At 46.4% G+C, this 26212-nt stretch overlaps 1 protein-coding gene across 1 annotated transcript in view; it reads left to right on the plus strand.

The window, feature by feature from the left end:
* Positions 1-2681: 2681 nt before the first annotated feature.
* Positions 2682-26212, plus strand: part of MUC4 (mucin 4, cell surface associated) — a 51362-nt gene continuing 27831 nt past the window's right edge. The window contains exons 1-11 of the mRNA XM_072970780.1: positions 2682-2763; positions 21838-21966; positions 22805-23049; positions 23218-23365; positions 23540-23821; positions 24056-24277; positions 24512-24702; positions 24840-24933; positions 25030-25158; positions 25424-25645; positions 25820-26101. Coding sequence (XP_072826881.1) covers positions 2682-2763; positions 21838-21966; positions 22805-23049; positions 23218-23365; positions 23540-23821; positions 24056-24277; positions 24512-24702; positions 24840-24933; positions 25030-25158; positions 25424-25645; positions 25820-26101 — 2026 coding nt within the window. The remainder of the gene's footprint in view (positions 2764-21837; positions 21967-22804; positions 23050-23217; positions 23366-23539; positions 23822-24055; positions 24278-24511; positions 24703-24839; positions 24934-25029; positions 25159-25423; positions 25646-25819; positions 26102-26212) is intronic.

Genomic DNA, 26212 nt, shown 5'->3' on the forward strand with positions numbered 1-26212 from the left:
ACTCGTCTCCTCCTCTCTTACCCTTCTCTGTCCCCATCAGATGCCTTGGGAGGGGAGAAGGAAGGACAAACAGATAAAGAGAGACATTTGTCACAGAGACCTAAAAGCATCCCAGCTCTGGAAAATGGGCATGCTGAGAGGTGGCTGGGCCGAAAGAGAAAGGAGAAGGGGACTGGAGGTGGGCAGGAAGAAGATGAATTAAAGTCACATGTGCCAATGTCCTAAAACCCAAAAAGGACACCGGAAAGACGTTGGTATGCAGATGGGCTAGGGAATGACTTTCCAGACTCCTCCCATCCCCTGCTTCCCTCACTTGTTTCTACCTTCAGGGATGATGTCATGATGAAATGAGGAGCCAAGTGCTCTCTACATGTGTCTTCACATCTGTTTGAGCTTAATTTAGTCTCATAACCTCTTAGGTAAGTGTTATTTGACGAAGACGTTTGCCTGAGTGAACTTTGGCCAGGCTCCCAAACCTCTTTCTAGACCGTCTGTGTACTTCCTTGTAAAATCCAGTTTAGCAAAAGCCCCATCATGTCAGTTTGGCAAGAGTGCCCCATCCTCCATATCTGGTGACCCTCAGTGTCTCATAGATTCCTTATCCTTCACCATCCCCCAGTGATGTCTGATCACCCTGGACTGTCTTCAGCCAAAAATCCCGTTTAGTTGGTTTAGCCAGAATCCCCTCACCCTCAATGTTTTCTCTTAGTATTTTTCTGTCCACTGACCCCCACACTGCTCCTTTGCTATAAATTCCCACTTGCCCATGCTATATTTAGAGCCAACCCTGGTTCTACACTGAAGTCCCTTTTCCACTATTGCAGGTGTCATGAATAAAATCTGTTTTATCTATTTTAACTACTGTCCAACTCTGTTTTTTCTTTGACATATATTCCTATTTTATAGATGAGGGAAATAAGTCTCAAAAAAGCTATGACTTGCCTTGGGTGGCAGAGCTGGGATTCAAGCTCAGGTAGCCTGATACCCAGCTGGAGTCTTGGCCACCACAGTAGCCTCTGGAGAATGCTCTGCACCTCCAGTGTCCCTTGCATTGGGAAGTGAGAGGTGAGCTGTGTTAGGTCGACAAGATATCCAGTTCTTACTTTGGTCTAAACTTGGAATGCTTTTTCCTCCTCTGTAGTTGGGAAACTGTGATCCAGAGAGTGTCACCAAAAAAACACACAATATATTAATAGAAAGAAATCATGAGTAAGAACTGACGCAGAAGAATGATTAAGTAGGCCTTGCTGTCCATGCATATTCTCTCCAGTGATAGCTTCCTCGTATCCTGTCCCACCGCTCTATGCTTAAAATTCCTCTTTATCTTTATGAATTTCCTGCTCCCAGGAAAGAATGGGATCAACTCGTCCATACAGAGGTTGTGGGACTGATGCGGGTGCCATGCTATTTCTCTGTAGTGTTTGCATTATAACTAAGGTCCAGTTTTGGGGTTTCAGCTGTAATTGGCAATTCAGCTTCAGAAAGCAAATAGCCAATAGGGTTTTGGAGCCTTGTCCAGCCATCTTTGGATGACTCCAGGTTCTCCCTGGGAATGTGGAAATGCTGGTTTCTCTTCCTGAGCTGTGCAGTCTCTGAGAGCCTGAGCTCCCTGCTCTAGGACCAATCAGCCCACAGACTCCACATTCAGGGAACCAAGTCTTAAGGGACCAGAAGCAGGGCTTTACGCCACGGCAAAAGCCCGGGGAAGGTCTCCATTGTCCTTTGCAGCAGTACACCAGCTACCTTCTCTCAACTTCAGACTCTGCCTGACACACCCTGTTGGGGGTTCCTGTCCCTTCTTGGTTACTCCTGCAAGTCCCAAGAGGTTAAAATGGGTGACCTGAGCTCCAAGTTTTCCAGAAACAGCCCCCACTTCCTCGTGGGGTCACAATTCCTTCTCCCCATGTCGAACCCTCAACCCCACTTCCCACCCCTCATCCCTCAAGCAACTTTCCCAGGCTGCCTCAGGCTTTCTGAACCCTGGCTCTATGTGCCCTCTCCTGGAAAGAGGAAATTCACCCTTGGGCAAGGGTCTGCCCTGTGCCTAGTGCCTCGCAGATATTCTGAACCCAACATTCCTCCCCAAAAGGATATTTCTGATTCCTACCTCCCACCCCACATTGCTCCCCCCACTTCCCATGTTTCTTAGGGTCCCCTCAGATTTCACTCTTTCTCCTATTCATACAGCCCCTAGCTCACTCCCTCTTGGCCCTTCCTTTCTTTCCCATTCTGCCCTGCCCTCTCTTCTGAAATGACCCAGGGGCTCCCGCTGTGGCAATCCAAAGTGCCAACCAGACAGGGGCAGCCCAGGATCCCAGGCAGCAGGGTGGCCCCCTTGTTTCCAGTGTGTCCTGGTTTCTAGTCCCCTACATGCCCTTCCTGTCCCTTGCCCTACTTGGCTCAGGTTGACTAGGAACAGAGCAATGGGTGTATTGGTGCTTTTAAAATTTTTTCCTGGTGGGGGAAAGGGGGTGGAGACTGAGGAAAGAAAAGACGGGGCAAGGATGATTGGCATGGAGCCACGCCTTCTTTTGTCCTCTTCCCTGGTACTCTGGCCCCTCAGGGAAATACACCTGTTTCAGGCCAGCGGCCGGTGGGGACAGGTTCACCTCTGCTCCTCACGCTACCTCTTCTGTGCTGAGGAGCTGCCCTGGGGAGCTTGAGGGATTCTTTCTGGAGCCATGAGAGGGGCCCACTGGAGAAGGGTCCCCTGCATGTTCCTGAGCTGCTTATGTTCCTGCCTCCTTTGGCTAGTGGTCCTGGGTAAGTGATACACCTGAGGCAGCATTCTCGGGCTGGGGGTGGCTGACTCCATGGAGCCCATTCAAGGAGCTGGGGCCTGTCATGGAAAGAGAGAGAGAGGTGAATGGACAGAGATGGGACAAGGTGGAAGGAGGGAGGGGGAGAGGGAGGTGGCTAGAGAGGCGGGAAGCAGAACTGGAGACAGAGAAAAGCAGGGAGATGGGTTTGGGGAGTGGGGCAGGAGTGGCCTGGTTTGGGGAAACCCATTGAGGGAACCAGGGCTTTTTTTGTCAAAAGAGACAGGCAGGTAGAGCTGTAGAAAGAGGGAGAGAGAGTTGAGGAGAGAGAATGACAGAAAAACAGGAAATCTGGGTAACAGAATCAGAGGAAAAACTTACAGAAAGATGTAAAGTCAGAGGAAAAGACAGGTGAGAAACAGATGAATTGAAGGAAAGTAGATACAGAGACAGAAGGAAATCACAGGCGACAGGCAGATTGAAAGGAAGGGACCAGGGAAGAAAAGAAGTCGCAGGGCTGGGAGAAATATGGCGGGGCTAGAAGGCAGCTGCGGTGCAGGCAGTTGGCTTCCGCCTCTGATCTTGGGTTTAACAGCCTCCTCTTGGGCAATTTGCTCTCAGGGCAGGACTTGCGGCCCTGGTGTTGGCCTTGGCCTCTCCCACACCTCCTTCCCCTTTAAATAGGGAGCTGGGGGTGGACCCGGAAGCAAGGCCCTTTGGAGAAGTTCCACTTGGGCCCCCCAGTCCTCTCCCCACCACCTTCCAAGCTGCCCCTCTGGCCCCCGAACCAAGTTTCATTCTGTATTTCTGGGTGTCGGAGTCTTCTGAGCCTCTGGGGCCCAGGAGAAGGTGAGGAGTCAGGACCCCAAACCAAAGATATTATCACAGCTCCTTCCCCTCCTCAGCAGGCCTGGGGAAGCCTTCACCCAAGGAATCATTTCTTGGGGAGTGGGTCAGAAGAAACACACTCTCTTACAGGTAGTAACAGGCACGATGCCAGAGATGTGGAAATGTTTAAGGTCTTGGTTAAGAGCAAACAGAACACTCACCACCTCCACAAGGCTCCAACCCCCACATCCTCCCTACTCATCACACAGTAAGGAAACGGAGGCCGGAAGGAGTCTTCAGAGGTTGCAGCTGCCAGCCCCTCACAGTCTATTCCTGGGGGTAAAATAGACTAAGGGCTGTCTGTGGGAGTCACAATCATGGGCAATGGGGGAAAGGCACCTTGGATTTAGGGACCCTGGGAACAGTCTTGGCTTTGCCACCAACTGGTCCTGTGACCAGGTCATATTGTATCTCTCTCCAGGCCTCAGTTCCCCTATATGAAAAGCAGGGTGGTAGATGGCTTGACCTCTGGATTCCTAAGTTTTGACGTTTTGTGGATTCCTCAGTTCCTAAGTTTTGACGTTCTGTGATTTAAAGTCAACACAAAAAGTGTTCAATACCAGCTCCATACTCAGCCCTGGGTTGTCAAGCTCAGGAAGAGCCAGAAAGTGGGTGGAGAGGAGCCTGAAGGGGCCAGAACCAGGCTGGGAGTAGGTAGGAGAAGCCGAGGTGGGGAGTGCTGCAGTGTGAGCAAAAGGAGGACCATGAAGGTGGAAGGGGGTCCCCACAGTGGCCCTGAAGCCGTGCAGGGCTGCTCTGGAGCGCTGAGTCCTGTGTGTGGTTAAAAGGCACAGAACGGAGCAGGGCCAGGAAAGGAGGGGGAAGTGGGGTGGGAGGTGGCCCCCCAGGCATGTGATTGAGCAGTAAGAGGACCTTGGAGGGAACAGTAGTCTCCGCAGGGACGGACAAGTGAGCCCCCCACATCTGCCCGGGGCACGGGTTCTGAGAGAGTGGGAACTGGTCAGTCCTGTTCCCTTGGCTCCCCGAGCGGGGGTTATGCGTGACTTGCCTATATTTGAATCTAGGGTCTGTTTCCACACTTGCTGCCAGCACCCTCGCCTGTGCTTGGATCATCCCTGGAGCAGGTGTTGGAGCCTCCGCCCCAGGTTGGAGGGAGGAACCTCAGGGTTTCCACGAAGGTGCTGCAGGGAAAGGGCTTTCTTAGGGAAAAGCCCTGGCTCTCAAAGGGGGAAGGGGAGAAGAAGCATGGACAGAGGTGGGCTGAACAGGGAGCCGGCAGACTTGGGGCCTCCCGGTGGCTCCCAGCAGGAATGATTCAGAAGGAAGCCTGGCAGCCCTGATTCCACACCTTCTGCAAGGAAACTGGATCAAAATAAGCCTTAGTCTCCAATACAATCAGTAGCCCAGTAACTGAGGGGCCACCCACCACCCTGAGCACCACTGAGGGGTCATGAGACTGTGGTAAGTGCAGGACAGTGGAGATCCACAGCCTCGGGGGGGCCCAGGGGGAGGCTCTCCCACTCCACCTTGCAGAGAACCTCTCCTCTGTGTCAGCCTGGGACAGGCCTACGCAACTCGCCAGCAAGGGCATCCAAACCTCCACAGGCCACCTGTCCCGCCCCAGGAAACCCTCCCTGTGCTGGGGGACACCAAAAGGAGAGAATCCCTGAACAAGAGGTCCTGACAGGACGATCAATCAAATTTAGGCCAATGGCTCAGCAAAATGTACAGCAAAGAGCAGGAACTTCACATCAGTAAACCCCTCTCAAGGTTGCCACTTACCAGCCCAGGGGACGTGAGAAAAGAACCTTTAGCTCTGTGTCTTCAATTGGCAAAATTAGTCAAATGGAAAGAAGCTAGTTCACAGGATTGTGGGGAAGATAAAACAAGGCAGTATCTGGTTTAAGTAGAAGAGCCATACATAACCTCTTGTTTGAAAGAGGGACCGCTGCATTTAGAGCCGGGAGACCCGGCAGGAGGGCTAGAGCCAGCATGGAATGGGCACCTCTGTTGGCTCGGATGCATTCCCATTCATCCAAGGATCTATGAGCTCTACAAAGCCACCCCCATCCTTCCTGTGGATTTGCAAGGGCACACTTGGTTTATTTAGAATGTGGTCTATGGACCACATTTTAAGAATCACTGGCTTCTGGCTGAGCGGACGCTGAACGCCAGGCCCGCCGTCGGGCAGAGGCCCCACTTGCTGACACAGCGGCTGCACGGCTCCTTGCGCAGTCTCCTCCAAGCCTTCAGTTTCTGGGCTCAGCTCCCGAGGCTGAGGCTATCCCGGCAGGGTGTGACACGCCGGCGATTTATGCCTCCATTGCCAGGAGAGGCCAAGAAGCAGTTGGCCTTTTGTGTGCTCAGACAAGTGGTTTGCTACTGTGGCTGTTTGATTTCACGTCACTGCTGAATGCTTCACATAACGGAGCGCGTGGACCCACCTCTCCCAAGGCCAGGACTGAAGAATTTCCAGGCCATCTCTCCTCCTAGTTCCAAATTTCCCCGTCTGCCAGACTGAATTCATGGCGAACAGACACTTAGTCGTTGTCGTGTCCCCGTTCCCAGCACAGCGCCGAGGACTTGTGTTGAAATGAACTCAATTTGTTGGCACTTCATAGAGTTTTAAATAGTCAACGTTTTCCTTGAGACTTCAAAGCGGCCCCAGGAACTGGGCGTCGTGTTTGCTCACAGGCCTCTACAGTCGTGGCCATGCTTATACAGAGGGCACTGGCTTGCGTGGCGGGCAGCTCAGTTCTCCACGTCTGCATCTTTAAAGTCTGCATAGGCATCTACGTTCTGTATAGATGCCTCCAACTAAAACTGCAGTTTGAGTTCCCAAAGTCCTGTTGACAGTGGGCTTGAGGGAATTCAGAATCAGAAAGAGCGTGGAGTTATTCATTCACTTGCTTGTGCCAAGTGCTCTGGGCACGAAGATAACGAAGTCATGGTTCCTGCCTCCGAAGCTTGTGTCAGGTCCCATGGCCCCCAAGGTCCCCAAAAGCAGGGCAGCTGGGCTTAGAAGGCAGGTCCCCTGACGCCTTGGTCACTGTGTTTGCACTGCAGCACACAAGCCTGGCTCATCAGTGGGGGGAGAACAGAAGCACTCACACCTGCGATATTCACTCACTCATTCATTCATTCATTCATTCATACATTTGTTAATTAAACAACTATTTAAGGAGTGTCTCCTATGTGCCTGACATTGTTCTGGGGCAACACTGTGTGAAGACAGTGAAGAATGGAACAGACGGGGCCCAGCCTCCTAGAGCTCAGATCTGGTATACAGAGAGACAGGAAATAATTACAGTGGTGGTATGTTGAACAAGCATTACAATGAGAATAAAACAGGGAAACTTCATGTAGATTAGTGAGTCCATGAGGGCCTCTCTGAGGAAGTGCTGTACATGCGAGCTGAGACCAAAGGCTGAGTAGTAAGTGAGGTGCACTTCAGGGGTGGGGAGCAGGAACCAGGTAGGGGAAGATGCGCCGACCAAGAAAAGATCTTGATGAGCCTTTGGAGGACCTGAAAGAGGTAGGCAGGTCTAGATGATGCATGGCTTATAAGCCAGGGACTGGATTGTGGAGTTTAAGTAACTGAGAGGGGCAGACCAGACAGTAAGGAGTTTCAGGTAAAGGAGTGACATGATCAGATTTGAAGTTCGGAATGGTTGCCCTGGATATTGTAGTGGAAAATGGATTGGAAGGTGGCAAGAGTGAAATGGAAACCAGTTAGGAGCTGACTGCGGGAGTCCAGGCAGAAGTTGCGGTGGCTTGGCCCGGGGGTAGCCGTGGAGCTCTGGGAAGCAGGTGGACAGCTATGAAAACAGCAGCAAGCAGAGGTTCTGCCATAAAGAGGACACAGTCACAGGGATCGCTGCCTTTGACAGGATCTCAGAAGTTTGTAGAGACCAAGATAACAGGCAGCACATGGTACCATTTATTAAGTTTACATATCAAGTTAAGCATTTTATATACATTATCCAACTCGTATTATTATTATCTGCCATCTCCACACTTTTGTAGATAAGGACCCCAGGTAGCTTGCCCAAATCATACAGCAAATGGTGATCAGTTTGACTGTGGAATACACATTCTTAACCACTCCGTGGCCTTGTCTCCATTGACTTGTCATGTCGGGCTCAGAAAGGACTTTGTTGGGGGCATCAAAAACACTGCATCTGTCTGGAATCACAGTTAAAAACAACAAACAACCACCAAATCACAATAGTTGATATGATATTGCTATCCAGCTTCATTCTCTTCTCCCCCAAGTTAAGAAGCAGCTGACCTGTGTTCAGAAGAATCAGAGTACTGGAAAAGTCACTGGCGTCATTACAGCTTTCTCAAGCCTTTCTTCCTTTTCCTCATCAGTAAGTGGGGCCACCTCCTTTGAGCTGACCATGAAACATTCGGTTAATAACACCAAGGAAATTCATTTAGAATTCATCCTTCACAGCTGGCTCCAAAGCAAGAACCTTATCTCTCCTTTCCAACTGTACCCACTGAAATCACACCACAAACAATGCCTATCGACCCACCATTTCTTCACCTTTGATACCGCCACAGGTCATTTGATTTAATTTCTCCCAGCATCTGATGTGGCAGCACCAAGGTTACCCTGGTGATAACCCCAGAAGACCTAGAACTACACGCAAGAAGAGTAACAAAAAAACCCAGCATTGATCATATGCTCACCAGCACAGCTCCAACTTGCCTTTTCCTCCACACCCTCCTCTCCTCGGAAGTTCCACCTCCAGCCTCCACCATCTTGGTTTTGGAGATCATGTCTCCCTGGCCCCATCAAGGCAGGCACACCCTCCCCGCCTAGGGTGGCCCTCAGGAGTTTGGCTACCTTCTGCTGCAGTGGTGTTCACACCACCTCGGCTGCAATCATCATGCTGGCTTCCTCTTGGCCTCGGGACCACCCCTGGACCAACGTGACAGTTACAGAAGAAATAGGTGCATTGTCACCCTGTCTTCAACCTCAGCTGAAAGAGCCAAAGACCAGAGGATAGGGATACATGAGTTCATTCACTCAACAGATGTCTGTGAAGTAATTCCTGTGTGCCATCCATCATTCCAGGTGCTGGAGATACCATGAGATCAGTTATCCTAAGGGCATTCTGAGTTAGCATCTTTCCTCATCTTGAATTCTAGGAAAAATGGAGGAAAAATACCCAGCGGACACAACACTGGTCACAGTTTCTGTTTCCTCTAAAATAACAGCAGGAAACCACAAACCACAGACACCACCTTCATTGTCATCCATCACAGTTCCTACAGCAGGGGCTCCAATAACCATCACATCCATCATCTAACACCAACCAGTCATCCCTGAGGTGCAGCTCCCAAACACTGACCACAGAGGGGCAGAAGCCTGAAATCACCCACCGCCCAGGAACCTCTCAGAAATGTCAGCCTTTGGTCACCAAGAATTTCTGAGAGGACCACAGTCTTCATCCTTGGTCCTGGGAAGCGCAGACCCAGCTGCGCGTGAGCAACAGTTCCTATAACCTCCTTCCTCCTCTGTGAGAGGGGGTGAAGCTGCACCTGATGAGGAGGGGGTGCTGACCCAATTCCGAGACTAATACACACACCGGAGGCCTGTGGCTCCCACATAGGATGGCAAGACTGGTGGCTCTGCCACTTTCCTCCAGCTTCTTCACACCTTTCAGGACACCCGCTGCCCACCTGGGAGTCAGTTTTCTCTTCAAGTTTATCCTTGCAGTTGGGTGTTTTCCCTGACTGTACACTGCCCTCGGCACAGCCTGGGGAAATCACTGCAAATCAGGAAATAACAGCAGAAAAGTGAAACTTTGTGGGTGACAAGGCTTACGGGTTTCTCACTTCTGGTTCCAGAAATAACTCAGGACAAACAAACTAGGCATTAAGAATAAACCTCTGCCCACACATATGCAAGCAAGACCCAGGCTTTGTTTGCTCTTCAGAGAGTGACTTCAGCCCTCTGTGGGAACGCTGTCTCCCGTCACCACCTCTGCCACCACTCCTTCACCTGAGTCAACAACACACCCATCACGTCCTCATACCTGTGGAGTCACCAGAGGGCCATGCAGGAGCAACAGCATCACACTGGCCGTCCCTGCAGCCCTGGGAGGCCCAAGACAACAGCTGGACTTCTCCCCCAGACACGGCTCTCTGACTGCAGTGGGAGCAGAGACATCCATGGAGACTTCCAGGACTCAGAGTGAGGGATGCCCCGCCTTGGTGCCAGCTCTGGTGACTTCCCCATCCCTAGATGCAGGTGCCTTCTCTGGAAGAACTTCTTTAAAACGATCCATTTTACATGATACCACACATGTGTCTTCTGACCGCAGTCTGGTCCCCACAAGGGGTCAACCGCCATCACAACTCACTCTGACGTCGTCACAGATAAGGAGACACAAAGGAAATTGGGAGAAATAGCCTGATGTCACTTGCACCTGAAAATGTGCCAGACTCGTCCCCAGGCTCAGACCACCCTGCATGTGATAGGCCAAGAACTCAGGGCAAGTTAGTCACCATCCTTTACTTTAGTTCCCTTGAGGTAGGGTTAGAAGAGCATAAAATGTGGAGAGGCCAGGCATCAGTGACAGTGCTGCAGCTGAGCAATAGCTCACACCTTCCAGGTCTTGGGTTTTTCTTACCTTTGAGCCCCAGCCCATCACTGACAAGATACGCAATACTGGGCAAGACAGCCTCTCCAAATCTCAGTTTCCTCATCTGTGAAACGGAGGTACTATTAACTAAGAAAAGCCATAAAGCATCAAAATTTTTATTATTTACAGAGTCAAAATGTGCTTGGTGAGAGAAGTATGAAAGAAATTCCTACTCCCAGCGGCGTAGGTCAATTAATCACAAGTCCGTTGACACTCGGGAACTCGAAGTGAAGACTGTGTCTCCCACAGAAACCGCCTTTAGGGTAGAAATAAATGCCTCGGTAATGGGCATTCCCGGCTACAGAAACCATTCTCAGTGCAGACAGACCCACTGACAAGACTCAAACACTCTTCTCAGCCAGCTCCTCATGGCCTCGCTCTGAGGACCCCTGCTTCAGGACCTTGGTTTCCTTATCAGTCATGAGAGGATGACAGGAACAATTCCAGCCGCCAGTCTCCATGGCTCTGAAAAAAGTTAGACCCAGGCCCTTAGGATCCAAGCAGTTGCCTCCTAGGGCAGGCAATCCAGCACTTTCTAAAGTAATCGCTGCTACAGAGGGGCTAGGAGAAACTCTCCTTCCTGGTCCCCAGAGCGGAAGATCAAGCTGGCAGCAGTGTGTGCAAGCTGAGGCAGGGTGGGAAATCGAGGGGTCAGGAAGAGCAGTTAAGAGGCAGCTGCAGGGCGACGGGGAAGGTATAGCTCAAGTGATAGAGTGTGTTCTTAGTGTCCTGAGTTCAATCCCCAGTATCTGCATTAAAAATAAATAAAGAAGTAAATCTAATTACCCCCACCCCCCCTAAAAAAGAGGCAGCTGCAACAGTTCAAGTGATGAGGATAACACAGCAAAGGGAACAGCTGACCACTTGGGAGAAACCGCTGGGAGGAACAGCAGTTGGTGCCAAACTATGTTGTTGGCAACAAGGAAGAGGAAGGAATCAAAGAGGACTCGGGTTTCTGGCTTGAGTATCTGGGGGACTGAGGTTACAATTAACATAAGGAAGGTAGATGAAATAGTTTGAGAGAAAGTTCGACATGGATGTGTTGCATTTGACAGGCCAGCCAGGAAATGGCTGGAAAGGTGAGTCTGGAAAATAGATGTGAAGTCAGGGGAGAATTGTACATGTGTGAGGTGTGAAAGGAGATGCAACAATTTAGCCAGAAAGAAAGTGCAGAGGGAGAGGGAGAGGGCTCGAGATGTGACCCCCAGAAGCTCGACTTCCTTGGGAGCTGGGAAGAGGCCAAGGGAACAGAAGGAACAGGGAAAGTGTTGGGCAGAGAAGAATCCTTCAGCCTCCAGGAGGGCAGCACTGTGCAAATACCAAAGGGATGCTGGTCAAGAAGAGAATATTGAGGTGGATGCTCAAGAAATATTTGTTGAATGAATGAGTGAATGGTGCCACATTTTACAGAAATTAATAGGAACTGAGAAGAAAATTGGTTTTGGTGCTTAGGAAGGAGATTTGGGGTAACTTTTGGGAAAAGCGTTTTCTGTGAGGTGATTAAGGTGGAAGAGAGTGTAAAGAGTAGATGATGACAAAGGAAGAAGTGGAGAGTGAAGACCCCTCTTTCAGACGGGATGGGGCATGCTCAGGGTGGTATGGCTGTAGACAAGACCCCTCTTTCAGGATGCTCGTGGGTGAAACAAAAGATAGGGATACAGAGGACACAATAGGAATGAAAGATTTTTGTTTTAGGTCAAGAAAGACCTAAATGTGATTGTCAGTGGGAGAGGAGCAAAGCAGAAAGAGACTCTTGGATGGAGACAAGCGACAGACTCAGCCATCCCAGGAGGGAGTGGGGCAGACAGGGGCGCACACTCGTGTGTGTGTGTGTGTGTGTGTGTGTGTGTGTGTGTGTGTGTGTGTGTTTCAGTGAAGAAGTAGCCTCTCTTTGAGGGCAGGATAAAGTGCCTGGTGAAGACAGACATTTCCTGCTGGAGAGGATCCTGGACATCGAAGGAGATCAAGTTAGATGGGCTTTGGTCTTTTCCGTGAAGTGGAAGATGGCGTGTCACAGAGAAAGGAGAGGAGGGGAGGGGAGGGGTGGGAAAACCCTGTTTCTCTCAAATATGGACTCTTCACAGTCAAATCCTTAGTTCTCTGCTCTGCAAATAGGTTCTGTATTTGGCCAGGGTGAGAATGTTAGGCTTCCTTTGTCTAACAATCTGATGAAAACGGAAAGGGCTGCCACGCGTTCTGCTAAAAGACAAAGTTCATTCCAACAAAGCTTGAGTAACAAGAATAAGACTGGGGATGTGCTGTACACCAGAAATTGACACAACATTGTAAACTGGCTATAATTCAATAGAAATAAATAAAGAAGAATAAGGCTGAGAATATTGTTTAAAACAAAGCTTGGTTGAGACCCTGCGTTCCTGTGCCTCACAACTTCAGTAAGGTGGTTTTAGCTTATGAAAAACTTTTAAGAGCAGATGCTATCATTTTATTTTAAGGGCAGTGTTTCTTAAAATGTGGTCCATAGCGTCACCGTGGGCATGAGTTAAAAGGCAGATTCCGGGATCCCACCCCATACCTGGGGTATCCGGGTGAGCGGTAAAGCCCCGAATGTATTCTGACAAGCTCCCGCCGGGATTCAGATGCACCCTATCTTTTGGGAACCACTTTCTTACCAAAAAGAACTTCTGTATAGCCCTGCCCTCCCACAGGATTTCTTGCCTGAGAATAACCTACTCAAGCTTAGTAGTTTGGGTTACCTGCAAACTGTTTTCATAAATAGCTAAATAATCCATTGAAGAAGCAGCTTAAGATGTATTACTTAAATGGTGGTGAAAGACAAATACAGTACCGTAGTTTTGATGTAACTAATGCTAATCTCTTCCTTCTAATAACAAGCCCGCCAGATTTAGAGCCTTGTTAAGACTGCGCCTCCTCCCCTACACAATAAACTTACGTCGTCGGCGTGAAGGGGCTCACTAGCCCCCCGATACACTGGAGCAGGAGGCTCTGATCAACTCAGCCCACAATTAGTAAGGGCTTTAAACAATGATTCAGAAGGACACAGTCTTGTTTGACGATTTAAAATTAGTACTGCCAAGCCGAGATTTTTCTCAAAGGGAAAGGGTATTGGGAAACATGTACTGTCTGATAAACTGACAGTGGGGCTGTGAATTGGCATGACCTCTCTGCAGAGAAATTCGGCAGTACGTGTGAATGATGTAAAACCTTTTATAACAGCATTAAGCAGCAATCCCGCTTACAGAGATTTATGTCGAGGAAATGAGCTGAAATAATGAAACCAAAACAAAATATTATACATCAAGGCTTTATTTATTATAGCAAAGCACAGGAAACAGCCTAAGTGTCCAACAGTTAGTTATTTATGGGCTTTCCCAATGATGGAGTATTATTTAATGTAAAAAGACAATGTCCAGTGTTTCATAAGGGGCACAGACTCTCTGTCTGTGTCTCTCTCTCTCTCTCTCACGCACACACACACATGCATACTGGCAACACATGGAACAAACATAAAGTAAGGCTTATTAAGGAAAAACAAGCACAGAAGCAGCAGAGTGCTCGCGATGATGAGCGCTCCTCATCTCACAGAGAGGTGTTTACAGCAGGACCCCTTGAAGGAAGTCCTCTAGGAGAGAGGCCTGCCCCTGTGCTGCTGCCCTTTGTAGGGAAATGGGGATGGCAACAGTGGGAGTTTTCAGTCTGAGGGAATGGCTTTGTCAGGCAAGGGGGCCTCTGGAATGCAGCAAGCAGTATTTATACACAACACCCAAGATCTTGCTGTTGACCTCTGGAGGCCCAGTCCCACTGAGCCAACACCTCCACACCTACAAAAGGAGGAAGAGAAAGAACCACTATCCAAGACAGAAAGAATTTGTCTTTCTTCAGGCTGTATTTACAGACTTTTTAAAAGCAGGAAGAAATGCTACTGATACCCGGTAAAGTTTTTAAAAGGATGCAAAGTCCTATATACTAGGTAACTTGAACTAAATCTTTTTTAAAGCATAGGAAAAAATCCTAGAAGATACATAACAATGTAGTTGTCTGCATAGTGAGACTGTGGGGTTTTGGTTTTTCAATGATTTGTATTTTACAACTTTTAATATAATGAGTATATCTTCTTTAATATATTTTAATATTGTTTAACTTTGTCCACAAAGATTAAGCACATCTTTTGTTAGATGTATTCTTAGGTACTTTATATTTGTCACTATCATAAACACTATAATTAAAATGGTTTTTTTTTTTGCTAATGTATGGGAATGCAGTTATTTTAAAAGTTTTGATCATAAATGTAAAACTTTACTAATGATTTATAAATTTAAAGAGGTTTTCTATATAAACAAATAAATCATCTGCAAATAATCACAAGTTTGTTTCTTCCCTTCCATACCAAAAAGAACTTCTCTATACCTTCATATCTTTGTTTACTTTTCTCATTTTGTTGCAGTGGCTAGACTACAAGCATAATGTCGAATAGAAGTAGTTACTGCTGGCATCTTGGATTCCTTCTGAATTTGAAAGGAAATATTTCCAATTTCCAATATTTAAGTATGATGTTTACTATAGGGTTTTATTGATATTGTTTAGCAGGTTAAGGGAATTAATTTCTGTTTTTAGTTTGCTAGAAATTTTAACAGGGGTGAGTATTGAATTTTACCCAATTTTTTTCCTGTATCTGTTGTGATGATCATGTTTTCCCCTCCTTCTGTTTATATGGTGATTTACATTAAAAGCAGTTTCATATTATTCTTGTATTTCTGATGTAATCATGATGTATTTTTTATAAATCAAATATTGAATTTGACTGGCTAATATCGTGTGTAAGACATTTCCATCTATATATTACTGAGATTTATTGCTCTGTTGTTTTCCTTTCTTCTTATTATTATTTGTGTTTTGGTTTTAGACCAATCTAACTAAATTAGTTGTGGAGCATTTCCTCTTTTACTAAACCCTGGGAGAGTTTGTATAAAATTGAAATTATCTATTTCTTGACTATCTGGTAAAATTGCCTATAAAATCACCTTGACCTAACTTTTGTGAGGGATGGGCTTTTTTTCCTTTTAACTGATGATTCAATTTAAAATAGTTTATATTCAGGTTTCTTATTTTTTCCTCAATTCATTTTTCTTTTCGATTTTTTAAACTGTGGTAAAATTTACCGTCGTAACTGTTTTTAAGTGTACATTAAATACATTCATAATGTTGTGGTCCTGTCACCACTGTACATCTCTAGAACTCTTTTCATCTGTAAAACTGAAACTCTGTACTCATTAAACAATAGCTTCCCATTTCCCTCTTCCCCCAAGCCCTGGGCAACCACCATTCTACTTTTTGTCTTAGTGATTTTGACTAGTGTTCAAGTACTTCATATTTGTGAAGTCATACAACATTTGTCTTTTTGTGACTTAGCTAATTTCACTTAGCAAATTGTCATCAAGATTCATCCATGTTGTGGCATATGTTCAGATTTTGTTCCTTTTTAGGCTGAATAATATTCCATTGTACTTATAAGACCATATTTGGTTATCCATTCATCTACTAATGGACACTTGAGTGCTCCCATGTTTTAGCTATTATGAATAATGCTGCTATGAACATGGGTATACAAATACCTCTTCAATGTATTTCAGTTCTTTTGGATATACATCCAAAAGTGGACTTGCTGGATCATACAGTAATTCTCTTCTTAATTTTTTAAGGAAATGCCATACCATTCCTGCCATACTGACTACACAATTTTACGTTCCCACCAACAGGGCTCCAATCTGTACAAGGATTCCAATTTCCCCACATCCTCACCTGCAAACAGAGATGATTTTACTTCTTCCTTTCCAGTTTGGATGCCTCTTATTTCTTTTTCTTGCATTATTGATTTGACTAGAACTTCCAGTACTGTGTTGAATAGAAGTGGAGAAAAGTGGACATCCTGGATTTTCTCCTGATCTTAGAGAAAATATTTGCAATGCTTCACCAATGAGTGTGGTATTTGCTGTGGGACTTTCACACCTGAATTTCATACATGACTTTCATACATGACTTTCATTACATTGAGGTAGTTTCCTTCTACTCCTAGTTTGTTGTTTTTATCGTGAAAGTGTTATTGAATTTTGTCAAATGCTTTTTCTGCATCAGTTGCGATGATCATATCATTTTCCCCCCTTAATTCTGCTCATGTGATATGTTACAATGATTGGGTTTTGTGTGCTGAATCATCATTGTATTCCAGGAATAAATCTGACTTGGTCATAGTGTATAATCCTTTCAATATGCTGCTGAATTCAACTTTCTACTGTTTTGTTGAGGATTTTTGCATTAGTTTTCATAAGGAATATTGTTATAAGGGATGTAGTTTTCTTTTCTTATAGTGTCTTTGTCTGGGTTTGGTATCAGGGTAATGCTCACCTAAAAGAATGAGTTAGAAAGTGCTTAATTTATTGGAAGTTTGATGATTGGTGTTAGTTCTTTAAGTGTTTGGTAGAATTCAGCAGTAAGGCCATGAGGGCCAGGGTTTTTCTTTGTTGGTTCCATCTCCTTACAAGTTTTAGATCTATTTGGATTTTCTATTTCTTCATGATTGTCTTGATAGTGTTTTCATGTCTAGGAGGCACATTGATCATTTTATCTCGGTTATCCAGTGCGTCAGTGTATAATTGTTCATAGTAATCACTTATAATCTTTTTAATTTTTGTAGAATCAGTAGTATTGTCCTCATTTTCATTTCTGGTTTTAGTAATATGAGTCTTTTTTTCCCCCCCTTAGTCCATCTAGCTAAAAGTTTGTCAATTTTGGATCTTTTCAAAGAATCAACTTTTGGTTTCATTGATTATCTCTACTGTTTTTCTATTTTCTATTTTATTTGTCTTTGCTCTAATCTTTATTATTTCCTTCTTTCTGCTAGGAGTGTGTCTATTTTATCTTCAGAAAACCAACTTTTACAGTTAGTAATTCTGTTTTCAGTTCTTTTCCTATCACTAAGTTCTGTTCTTAATTATATCTTTCACTCAGCTTTCTTTTTTCTTTTTTCTTTTTGATTTTTCTAGGCCACATTTTCACTGAGGGTTTTAGCTTTATGCAGAAGATATTCAGTTTAGAGTGTCCTGATCTAAGATTGTGTCTCCTTTCCCAGACAGCCCTTAAATCCCAAACTCTAGATCTCGGAAATCTACAAATCTTGCGAAAGCACTTATTTACCTTAGTTTTCAACTCCTTCACTCCTGAATGTCTCCCTTTCTTTCTTCTGATCTTGGTTCTGCATTCAGGAAACATTTATTACACGTCCTCTGGCATTTGCAGGTTTTGTAGCTAAAGGCTTTCTCTCTTCTGCCCTGTTGCTGAAAATGGAACTATACTACTTTCATAAACAAACAAGCAAAAATCTTTACTTAAAAAAATTGGACTGCGCAATCATGAAATTTTGCTGCTGATATTGATTTTAAACAAAGGTGATGTAGGTCCTGAAAAGATGTTAATTGCCAAAAACCTATAGTAAGTTTAGTAAGTTTGGCATGTAAATAGCTTCTGCCTAGTGATTCACAACCTGGTGACAGAGAATTGCTTTTATTTATGTTCTTAGGAAAATGAAACAAGCTTAACAATAATCGCATAGTGTCTGTTTCCCAATCTACACCTTATCTAGAGAAACCGAGTTTTGAAACTTTACTGAGGAGAAAGCAGAAATAGTATTTGGAGTCTTATAAACAAATCTGCTCATAATTCTGAGTAAAGGAAGTCCCCTTTTAAAGCTGCAGCAGAGTCGTTTTGGGTTAAATAAGAACCCAAGGACTTTCTAGCACAGCTCTACAACTTAGTTCGTGCATTTGTCCCCACCAGCTTAGAAGTGTGTCACCTGTAAGTAGTTACTATTAATAAAGTATAGAAACTTACAAGTAAGTCATTTTCTTTTTGATAAATTACAGCTGACTCACAGTCATTCTCACTCACTTGAAAGTCTAAATCGCTTTCTTAAGAAGAGAAAGTGGTGGGAATCTAGTCAACTCCCGGAACTGTACTCAAACCCAGATTCTCTGGGAGTTTCTCTCACTGTGAACTACAGTCCTTCAACTAGTTGTGCACACAGAGGTTAAAAAAAAATTTTGAAAACAGCTAGAGAGCTATTAAAAACCAAAAAGAATCAGTTCCTAAGGGAAAAAAAAAAACCTCAAGGTTTCTTGGTTTCTTCTTGATTTAGAAGATTCAAGGAACTTAAAGATAAATTTAAGAAGGTGGGTATGCTCTACTGGCTGACTGAGGCTTTGTCTGCAGCTAGTGAGTGCAGTCAATTATTTTAAATAAAATAAGTTGGCGTTTAAACATTCTGCCTGGCAAAGAAATTGAAAAAAAATTGGTGTGATCAATAAAATTAACATCATGTTATGATGTGACCAGGGCTAGAGTATGTGCATTCACTCATTAGGTTTCTGCTAGATAGGGACAAACGTTAACAATTTTTTTAAGGTAGAAATTTAATTTGCTTTAAAGAAAATGCTGTAAGTCAGGTTGAAAGAGTTAATATTCCCTCCCATCATGGAATTTAAAACAGTCTGGTCACCATTCTAGTTTAACCTTGCCTTCTTCTTCATAAGGAAGACAGCTATAAGTAGTTATATTCCTGAGATTAAAAAATATATATATGAAGCAGCCCTAATCAGGTGCCTCGCTCTGTGGGAATCCTGCACCTCCATCCCCTATTGTAGAATTTTTTTTACGCTTCCCTCCAGGCATGTCTAAACCTCTGACCAGGCACACGTTTTATTGACCAGACCCAATTTCTGGCTAATTTAGCCTCAGTGCTGCCTGGCAAACCAGGGATGCACTCCAGACCATGGGACTGAGTGGTCTCCTTCTGCACGGGTACTGTTCATTCTCCAGTGAAGGAACCTGTCTTCATCTTTTTGTATCTCTCAGGGCGATCTCAAGTGGAAAGACTGGCCACTTGAAATCCAATAAAAAATATTACAATTTAATTTTATTCTAAATTCCTTGAAAAAAATTGCTGATGCCTTTTCATTTGAAAAGCACATTCACTTTATAGGATTTTTAAAAAACTAGTGTATGTAGTTGACAAGTTTAAATTTGAGGCCCTGAGTGTATACGTCAGAGCCCTCTACCCCCAGAGAAGCACTTTCTTCTAAATATTAACCTTATTAATGCTCTGAGTTTTTTAATTTTGCTAATCATGAAAACCCTCCGCTTTTGATTAAGTATTTTGAAACTGGCAATTATCACCTTGGAGAAAAGAGCTCGTTTCAAAGATGGAGCAGTGTCTTAGCCTTGATGTTCATATGACATAAGAGAACATCTCTTGATAAATGGAGCTAACAACATCTCAGTAAAGAATCAAATACTGAAGATTTGTTAAAACTGGATTTATTATTTTATCTCAGTAAGATTGTATCAGAAAAATTTAGTGTCAACATAAAGGTTGAATAAAAAAGAAGTTAGCTCTGTGATTTTTTAACAGTTAAAGATAGTTTTCGGGGAGAAAAATCAGTATAAGATACGTGAAATAATATAAAATGAACTTTGATTGTCATCTATGAACTGCTACCACTACACTTACCTCTTTATCACTGGGTCTAGACTTTTGTGGAAACCATCCAGAAAAGAGTCAACACAATGACGTTCATGGGCCCTAGGCACTTTTGCCTTCCTGTGCCCCTTCCTCTGCCAAAATGAAATAAAATAAAAATTACATTTTATGACTGTGTTGGACTAATGCAGTCAAGGCTGGATTCATGATTACATATTTATTATTTTTGCAATGACTTTCTCCCTTCTGATTGTAAAAGAAATGAACATGAAAACAGTTTTGTTGATCCTACGTGCAGCCTGTGGGCTCTGTGCCTCACCTACTCGTGCGCCTGCGGGCAAATGTGAGGTGGCGGTGCCCTGGGAAGCTGCTTGCTAAGGTTTGTTAAAAGGGAGTCATCCTGAGATCAGGACCCTACATGATGTTAAAAAACCAACAGAATTCACTCTATTCCCAGTTAACAAGAAACAGCAAAGTAGAAAGCTCTGGATTTTAAGTGGGGGACCGCCCACAAAGACGGGCCTTAAAGAGTGTGGGATGAAATGCAAATAACTATGTATCTGAAGAGAAGACAGAATGCCCCCCAAACCACCCACACTACTCCAGAGAAAAGGGAGTGAATTTATACCTGAGTCCTCAAAAATTCTTCTGTATTGTTGGAAGCACTCCTACATGCTTTATACTGAATACACAAAGTTATTTCAGACGCTACAAGTAGTTAACATATACTATCAAAGGTACAGGTACCTGAACATGTCAGACATTTAACAAGTTCACAAAAATTCCTGTTCTTTGCTCTTCAAAGAAGAATGAAATGTCAGCAAGTTTCTTATCTATTTCAAATAGGGTAAGAGAGAAATGAAGGAGGAAAAAAATATCACAAGATTATTACTGAGAATGAAAACTGAAGGATTTCTAGAGATGGGATGAGCAGATGGGTTGAGAATGAAAACTGATAAAGATAAGCCCTGAGATTTTAAAATAGGAAAAGAGGCTCTGAAAAAGACATGAGGGTAATGATCCCTTTATAGTGTATGAGAAATGTGGTTTTAGGAGATGGAAAAATTTAAATTTTTGATAAAATGAACAGTGGGTGTTTTTTCATTAACACACTGTTCTTACACTGAAAAAGCTCAGGGATCTTGGCGTCTATAAAACCCTGATATGGGAAAAGGAGGAATGTACTGGGCCAACTTCAATGACTATACCTATAAACCAACAGTAAAGGAGAAAACACAAAAACAAAGATAAACATTGCAGTACTACATATGATTAGGAGCCAACATTGGTAGAAAACAGAGACATAGTTAAATAATTAATTCTGCAACCATTATATCTGAAGCACAGTGATTCAGAAGGTTCCAGGTGCACAATACTTGGTTATAACTCTCCAGCCTAACAAAAAGAAAATGTTATGTTTCATTACTCTTTGAATTTTATATTTAAAGGCACTTCGACAACGGACACAACAATATCTCTTCTAACTTCTATAAACAACACATCAAAATCAATAGTGGGAAGTACATCTCCAGTCACTTTGGCAGTCACCACGACAAGGGGAGTGGTGGAACAATCAACCTCACCCACTTCCACCACTTCTCGTGAGACAAAATCAACGTCTCCTCAGACCTCCCAGACTCAGAGTCTGGAAACCACCGCAGAGAATCAAGACAGCACCATCACAGCCGTGAGCACATCAACCCCCTCTTCATCCACAGCGGGACCCAGATCTACAGTGGGCATTTCTCCATGGACAATTCCTGCAGCTGAGACAACCACGTCATCCCCATCCAGTGTGACCCACACACCCGGGACTACATCTCAGATGCTCACAGCACCAACCTCAACAGGAAGAACTTCATCCCCATCTAGCATAAGCAACACATCTCCAATGACCTCAAAGACGGTCACGTCACAAAGTTCAGTCGACACCCCCACAGGAAGAACAGGGGACACATCAAAACCGGTTGCGGGCAGTAACCCTCCAGTCACTTCTGCAGTCTCCACGACAAGGGGACTGGTGGAACAATCAACCTCACCCACTTCCACCACTTCTCGTGAGACAACATCAACGTCTCCTCAGACCTCCCAGACTCAGAGTCTGGAAACCACCGCAGAGACTCAAGCCAGCACCATCACAGCCGTGAGCACATCAACCCCCTCATCATCCACAGCGGGACCCAGATCTACAGTGGGCATTTCTCCAGGGACAATTCCTGCAGGTGAGACAACCACGTCATCCCCATCCAGTGTGAGCCACACACCCGGGACAACATCACAGATGCTTACAGCACCAACCTCAACAGGCAGAACCTCATCCCCATCTAGCGTAAGCAACACATTTCCAATGACCTCAAAGACGGTCACGTCACAAAGTTCAATCGACACCCCCACAGGAAGAACAGGAGACACATCAATGCCGGTTGCGGGCAGTAACCCTCCAGTCACTTCTGCAGTCTCCACGACAAGGGGACTGGTGGAACAATCAACCTCACCCACTTCCACCACTTCTCGTGAGACAACATCAAATTCTCCTCAGACCTCCCAGACTCAGAGTCTGGAAACCACCGCAGAGACTCAAGACAGCACCATCACAGCCATGAGCACATCAACCCCCTCATCATCCACAGCGGGACCCAGATCTACAGTTGGCATTTCTCCAGGGACAATTCCTGCAGGTGATACAACCACATCATCCCCATCCAGTGTGAGCCACATACCCGGGACAACATCACAGATGCTCACAGCACCAACCTCAACAGGCGGAACTTCATCCCCATCTAGCGTAAGCAGCACATCTCCAGTGACCTCAAAGACAGTCACGTCACAAAGTTCAGTCGACACCCCCACAGGAAGAACAGGAGACACATCAACGCCGGTAGCGGGCAGTAACCCTCCAGTCACTTCTGCAGTCTCCACGACAAGGGGACTGGTGGAACAATCAACCTCACCCACTTCCACCACTTCTCGTGAGACAACATCAAATTCTCCTCAGACCTCCCAGACTCAGAGTCTGGAAACCACCGCAGAGACTCAAGCCAGCACCATCACAGCCGTGAGCACATCAACCCCCTCATCATCCACAGCGGGACCGAGATCTACAGTGGGCATTTCTCCAGGGACAATTCCTGCAGGTGAGACAACCACGTCGTCCCCATCCAGTGTGACCCACACACCCGGGACTACATCTCAGATGCTCACAGCACCAACCTCAACAGGAAGAACTTCATCCCCATCTAGCGTAAGCAACACATCTCCAATGACCTCAAAGACGGTCACGTCACAAAGTTCAGTCGACACCCCCACAGGAAGAACTGGGGACACATCAACGCCGGTAGCGGGCAGTAACCCTCCAGTCACTTCTGCAGTCTCCACGACAAGGGGACTGGTGGAACAATCAACCTCACCCACTTCCACCACTTCTCGTGAGACAACATCAAAGTCTCCTCAGACCTCCCAGACTCAGAGTCTGGAAACCACCGCAGAGACTCAAGACAGCACCATCACAGCCATGAGCACATCAACCCCCTCATCATCCACAGCGGGACCCAGATCTACAGTGGGCATTTCTCCAGGGACAATTCCTGCAGGTGATACAACCACATCATCCCCATCCAGTGTGAGCCACACACCCGGGACAACATCTCAGATGCTCACAGCACCAACCTCAACAGGCAGCACTTCATCCCCATCTAGCGTAAGCAGCACATCTCCAGTGACCTCAAAGACAGTCACGTCACAAAGTTCAGTCGACACCCCCACAGGAAGAACTGGGGACACATCAACGCCGGTAGCGGGCAGTAACCCTCCAGTCACTTCTGCCGTCTCCACGACAAGGGGACTGGTGGAACAATCAACCTCACCCACTTCCACCACTTCTCGTGAGACAACATCAAATTCTCCTCAGACCTCCCAGACTCAGAGTCTGGAAACCACCGCAGAGACTCAAGACAGCACCATCACAGCCATGAGCACATCAACCCCCTCATCATCCACAGCGGGACCCAGATCTACAGTTGGCATTTCTCCAGGGACAATTCCTGCAGGTGATACAACCACATCATCCCCATCCAGTGTGAGCCACACACCCGGGACAACATCACAGATGCTCACAGCACCAACCTCAACAGGCGGAAATTCATCCCCATCTAGCGTAAGCAGCACATCTCCAGTGACCTCAAAGACAGTCACGTCACAAAGTTCAGTCGACACCCCCACAGGAAGAACAGGAGACACATCAACGCCGGTAGCGGGCAGTAACCCTCCAGTCACTTCTGCAGTCTCCACGACAAGGGGACTGGTGGAACAATCAACCTCACCCACTTCCACCACTTCTCGTGAGACAACATCAAATTCTCCTCAGACCTCCCAGACTCAGAGTCTGGAAACCACCGCAGAGACTCAAGACAGCACCATCACAGCCGTGAGCACATCAACCCCCTCATCATCCACAGCGGGACCGAGATCTACAGTGGGCATTTCTCCAGGGACAATTCCTGCAGGTGAGACAACCACGTCGTCCCCATCCAGTGTGACCCACACACCCGGGACTACATCTCAGATGCTCACAGCACCAACCTCAACAGGAAGAACTTCATCCCCATCTAGCGTAAGCAACACATCTCCAATGACCTCAAAGACGGTCACGTCACAAAGTTCAGTCGACACCCCCACAGGAAGAAAAAGGGAAACATCAAAACCGGTTGCGGGCAGTAACCCTCCAGTCACTTCTGCAGTCTCCACGACAAGGGGACTGGTGGAACAATCAACCTCACCCACTTCCACCACTTCTCGTGAGACAACATCAAAGTCTCCTCAGACCTCCCAGACTCAGAGTCTGGAAACCACCGCAGAGACTCAAGCCAGCACCATCACAGCCGTGAGCACATCAACCCCCTCTTCATCCACAGCGGGACCCAGATCTACAGTGGGCATTTCTCCAGGGACAATTCCTGCAGCTGAGACAACCACGTCATCCCCATCCAGTGTGAGCCACACACCCGGGACAACATCTCAGATGCTCACAGCACCAACCTCAACAGGCAGCACTTCATCCCCATCTAGCGTAAGCAGCACATCTCCAGTGACCTCAAAGACAGTCACGTCACAAAGTTCAGTCGACACCCCCACAGGAAGAACAGGGGACACAGCAACGCCGGTAGCGGGCAGTAACCCTCCAGTCACTTCTGCAGTCTCCACGACAAGGGGACTGGTGGAACAATCAACCTCACCCACTTCCACCACTTCTCGTGAGACAACATCAAAGTCTCCTCAGACCTCCCAGACTCAGAGTCTGGAAACCACCGCAGAGACTCAAGACAGCACCATCACAGCCATGAGCACATCAACCCCCTCATCATCCACAGCGGGACCCAGATCTACAGTGGGCATTTCTCCAGGGACAATTCCTGCAGCTGAGACAACCACGTCATCCCCATCCAGTGTGAGCCACACACCCGGGACAACATCACAGATGCTTACAGCACCAACCTCAACAGGCAGCACTTCATCCCCATCTAGCGTAAGCAACACATCTCCAATGACCTCAAAGACGGTCATGTCACAAAGTTCAGTCGACACCCCCACAGGAAGAACAGGGGACACATCAACGCCGGTAGCGGGCAGTAACCCTCCAGTCACTTCTGCAGTCTCCACGACAAGGGGACTGGTGGAACAATCAACCTCACCCACTTCCACCACTTCTCGTGAAACAACATCAACGTCTCCTCAGACCTCCCAGACTCAGAGTCTGGAAACCACCGCAGAGACTCAAGCCAGCACCATCACAGCCGTGAGCACATCAACCCCCTCATCATCCACAGCGGGACCCAGATCTACAGTGGGCATTTCTCCAGGGACAATTCCTGCAGGTGATACAACCACATCATCCCCATCCAGTGTGAGCCACACACCCGGGACAACATCACAGATGCTCACAGCACCAACCTCAACAGGCGGAAATTCATCCCCATCTAGCGTAAGCAGCACATCTCCAGTGACCTCAAAGACAGTCACGTCACAAAGTTCAGTCGACACCCCCACAGGAAGAACAGGAGACACATCAACGCCGGTAGCGGGCAGTAACCCTCCAGTCACTTCTGCAGTCTCCACGACAAGGGGACTGGTGGAACAATCAACCTCACCCACTTCCACCACTTCTCGTGAGACAACATCAAATTCTCCTCAGACCTCCCAGACTCAGAGTCTGGAAACCACCGCAGAGACTCAAGCCAGCACCATCACAGCCGTGAGCACATCAACCCCCTCATCATCCACAGCGGGACCGAGATCTACAGTGGGCATTTCTCCAGGGACAATTCCTGCAGGTGAGACAACCACGTCGTCCCCATCCAGTGTGACCCACACACCCGGGACTACATCTCAGATGCTCACAGCACCAACCTCAACAGGAAGAACTTCATCCCCATCTAGCGTAA

Source organism: Vicugna pacos, chromosome 1 (genome assembly GCF_048564905.1).
Source record: "Vicugna pacos chromosome 1, VicPac4, whole genome shotgun sequence".
Classification (NCBI taxonomy): Eukaryota; Metazoa; Chordata; class Mammalia; order Artiodactyla; family Camelidae; genus Vicugna; species Vicugna pacos.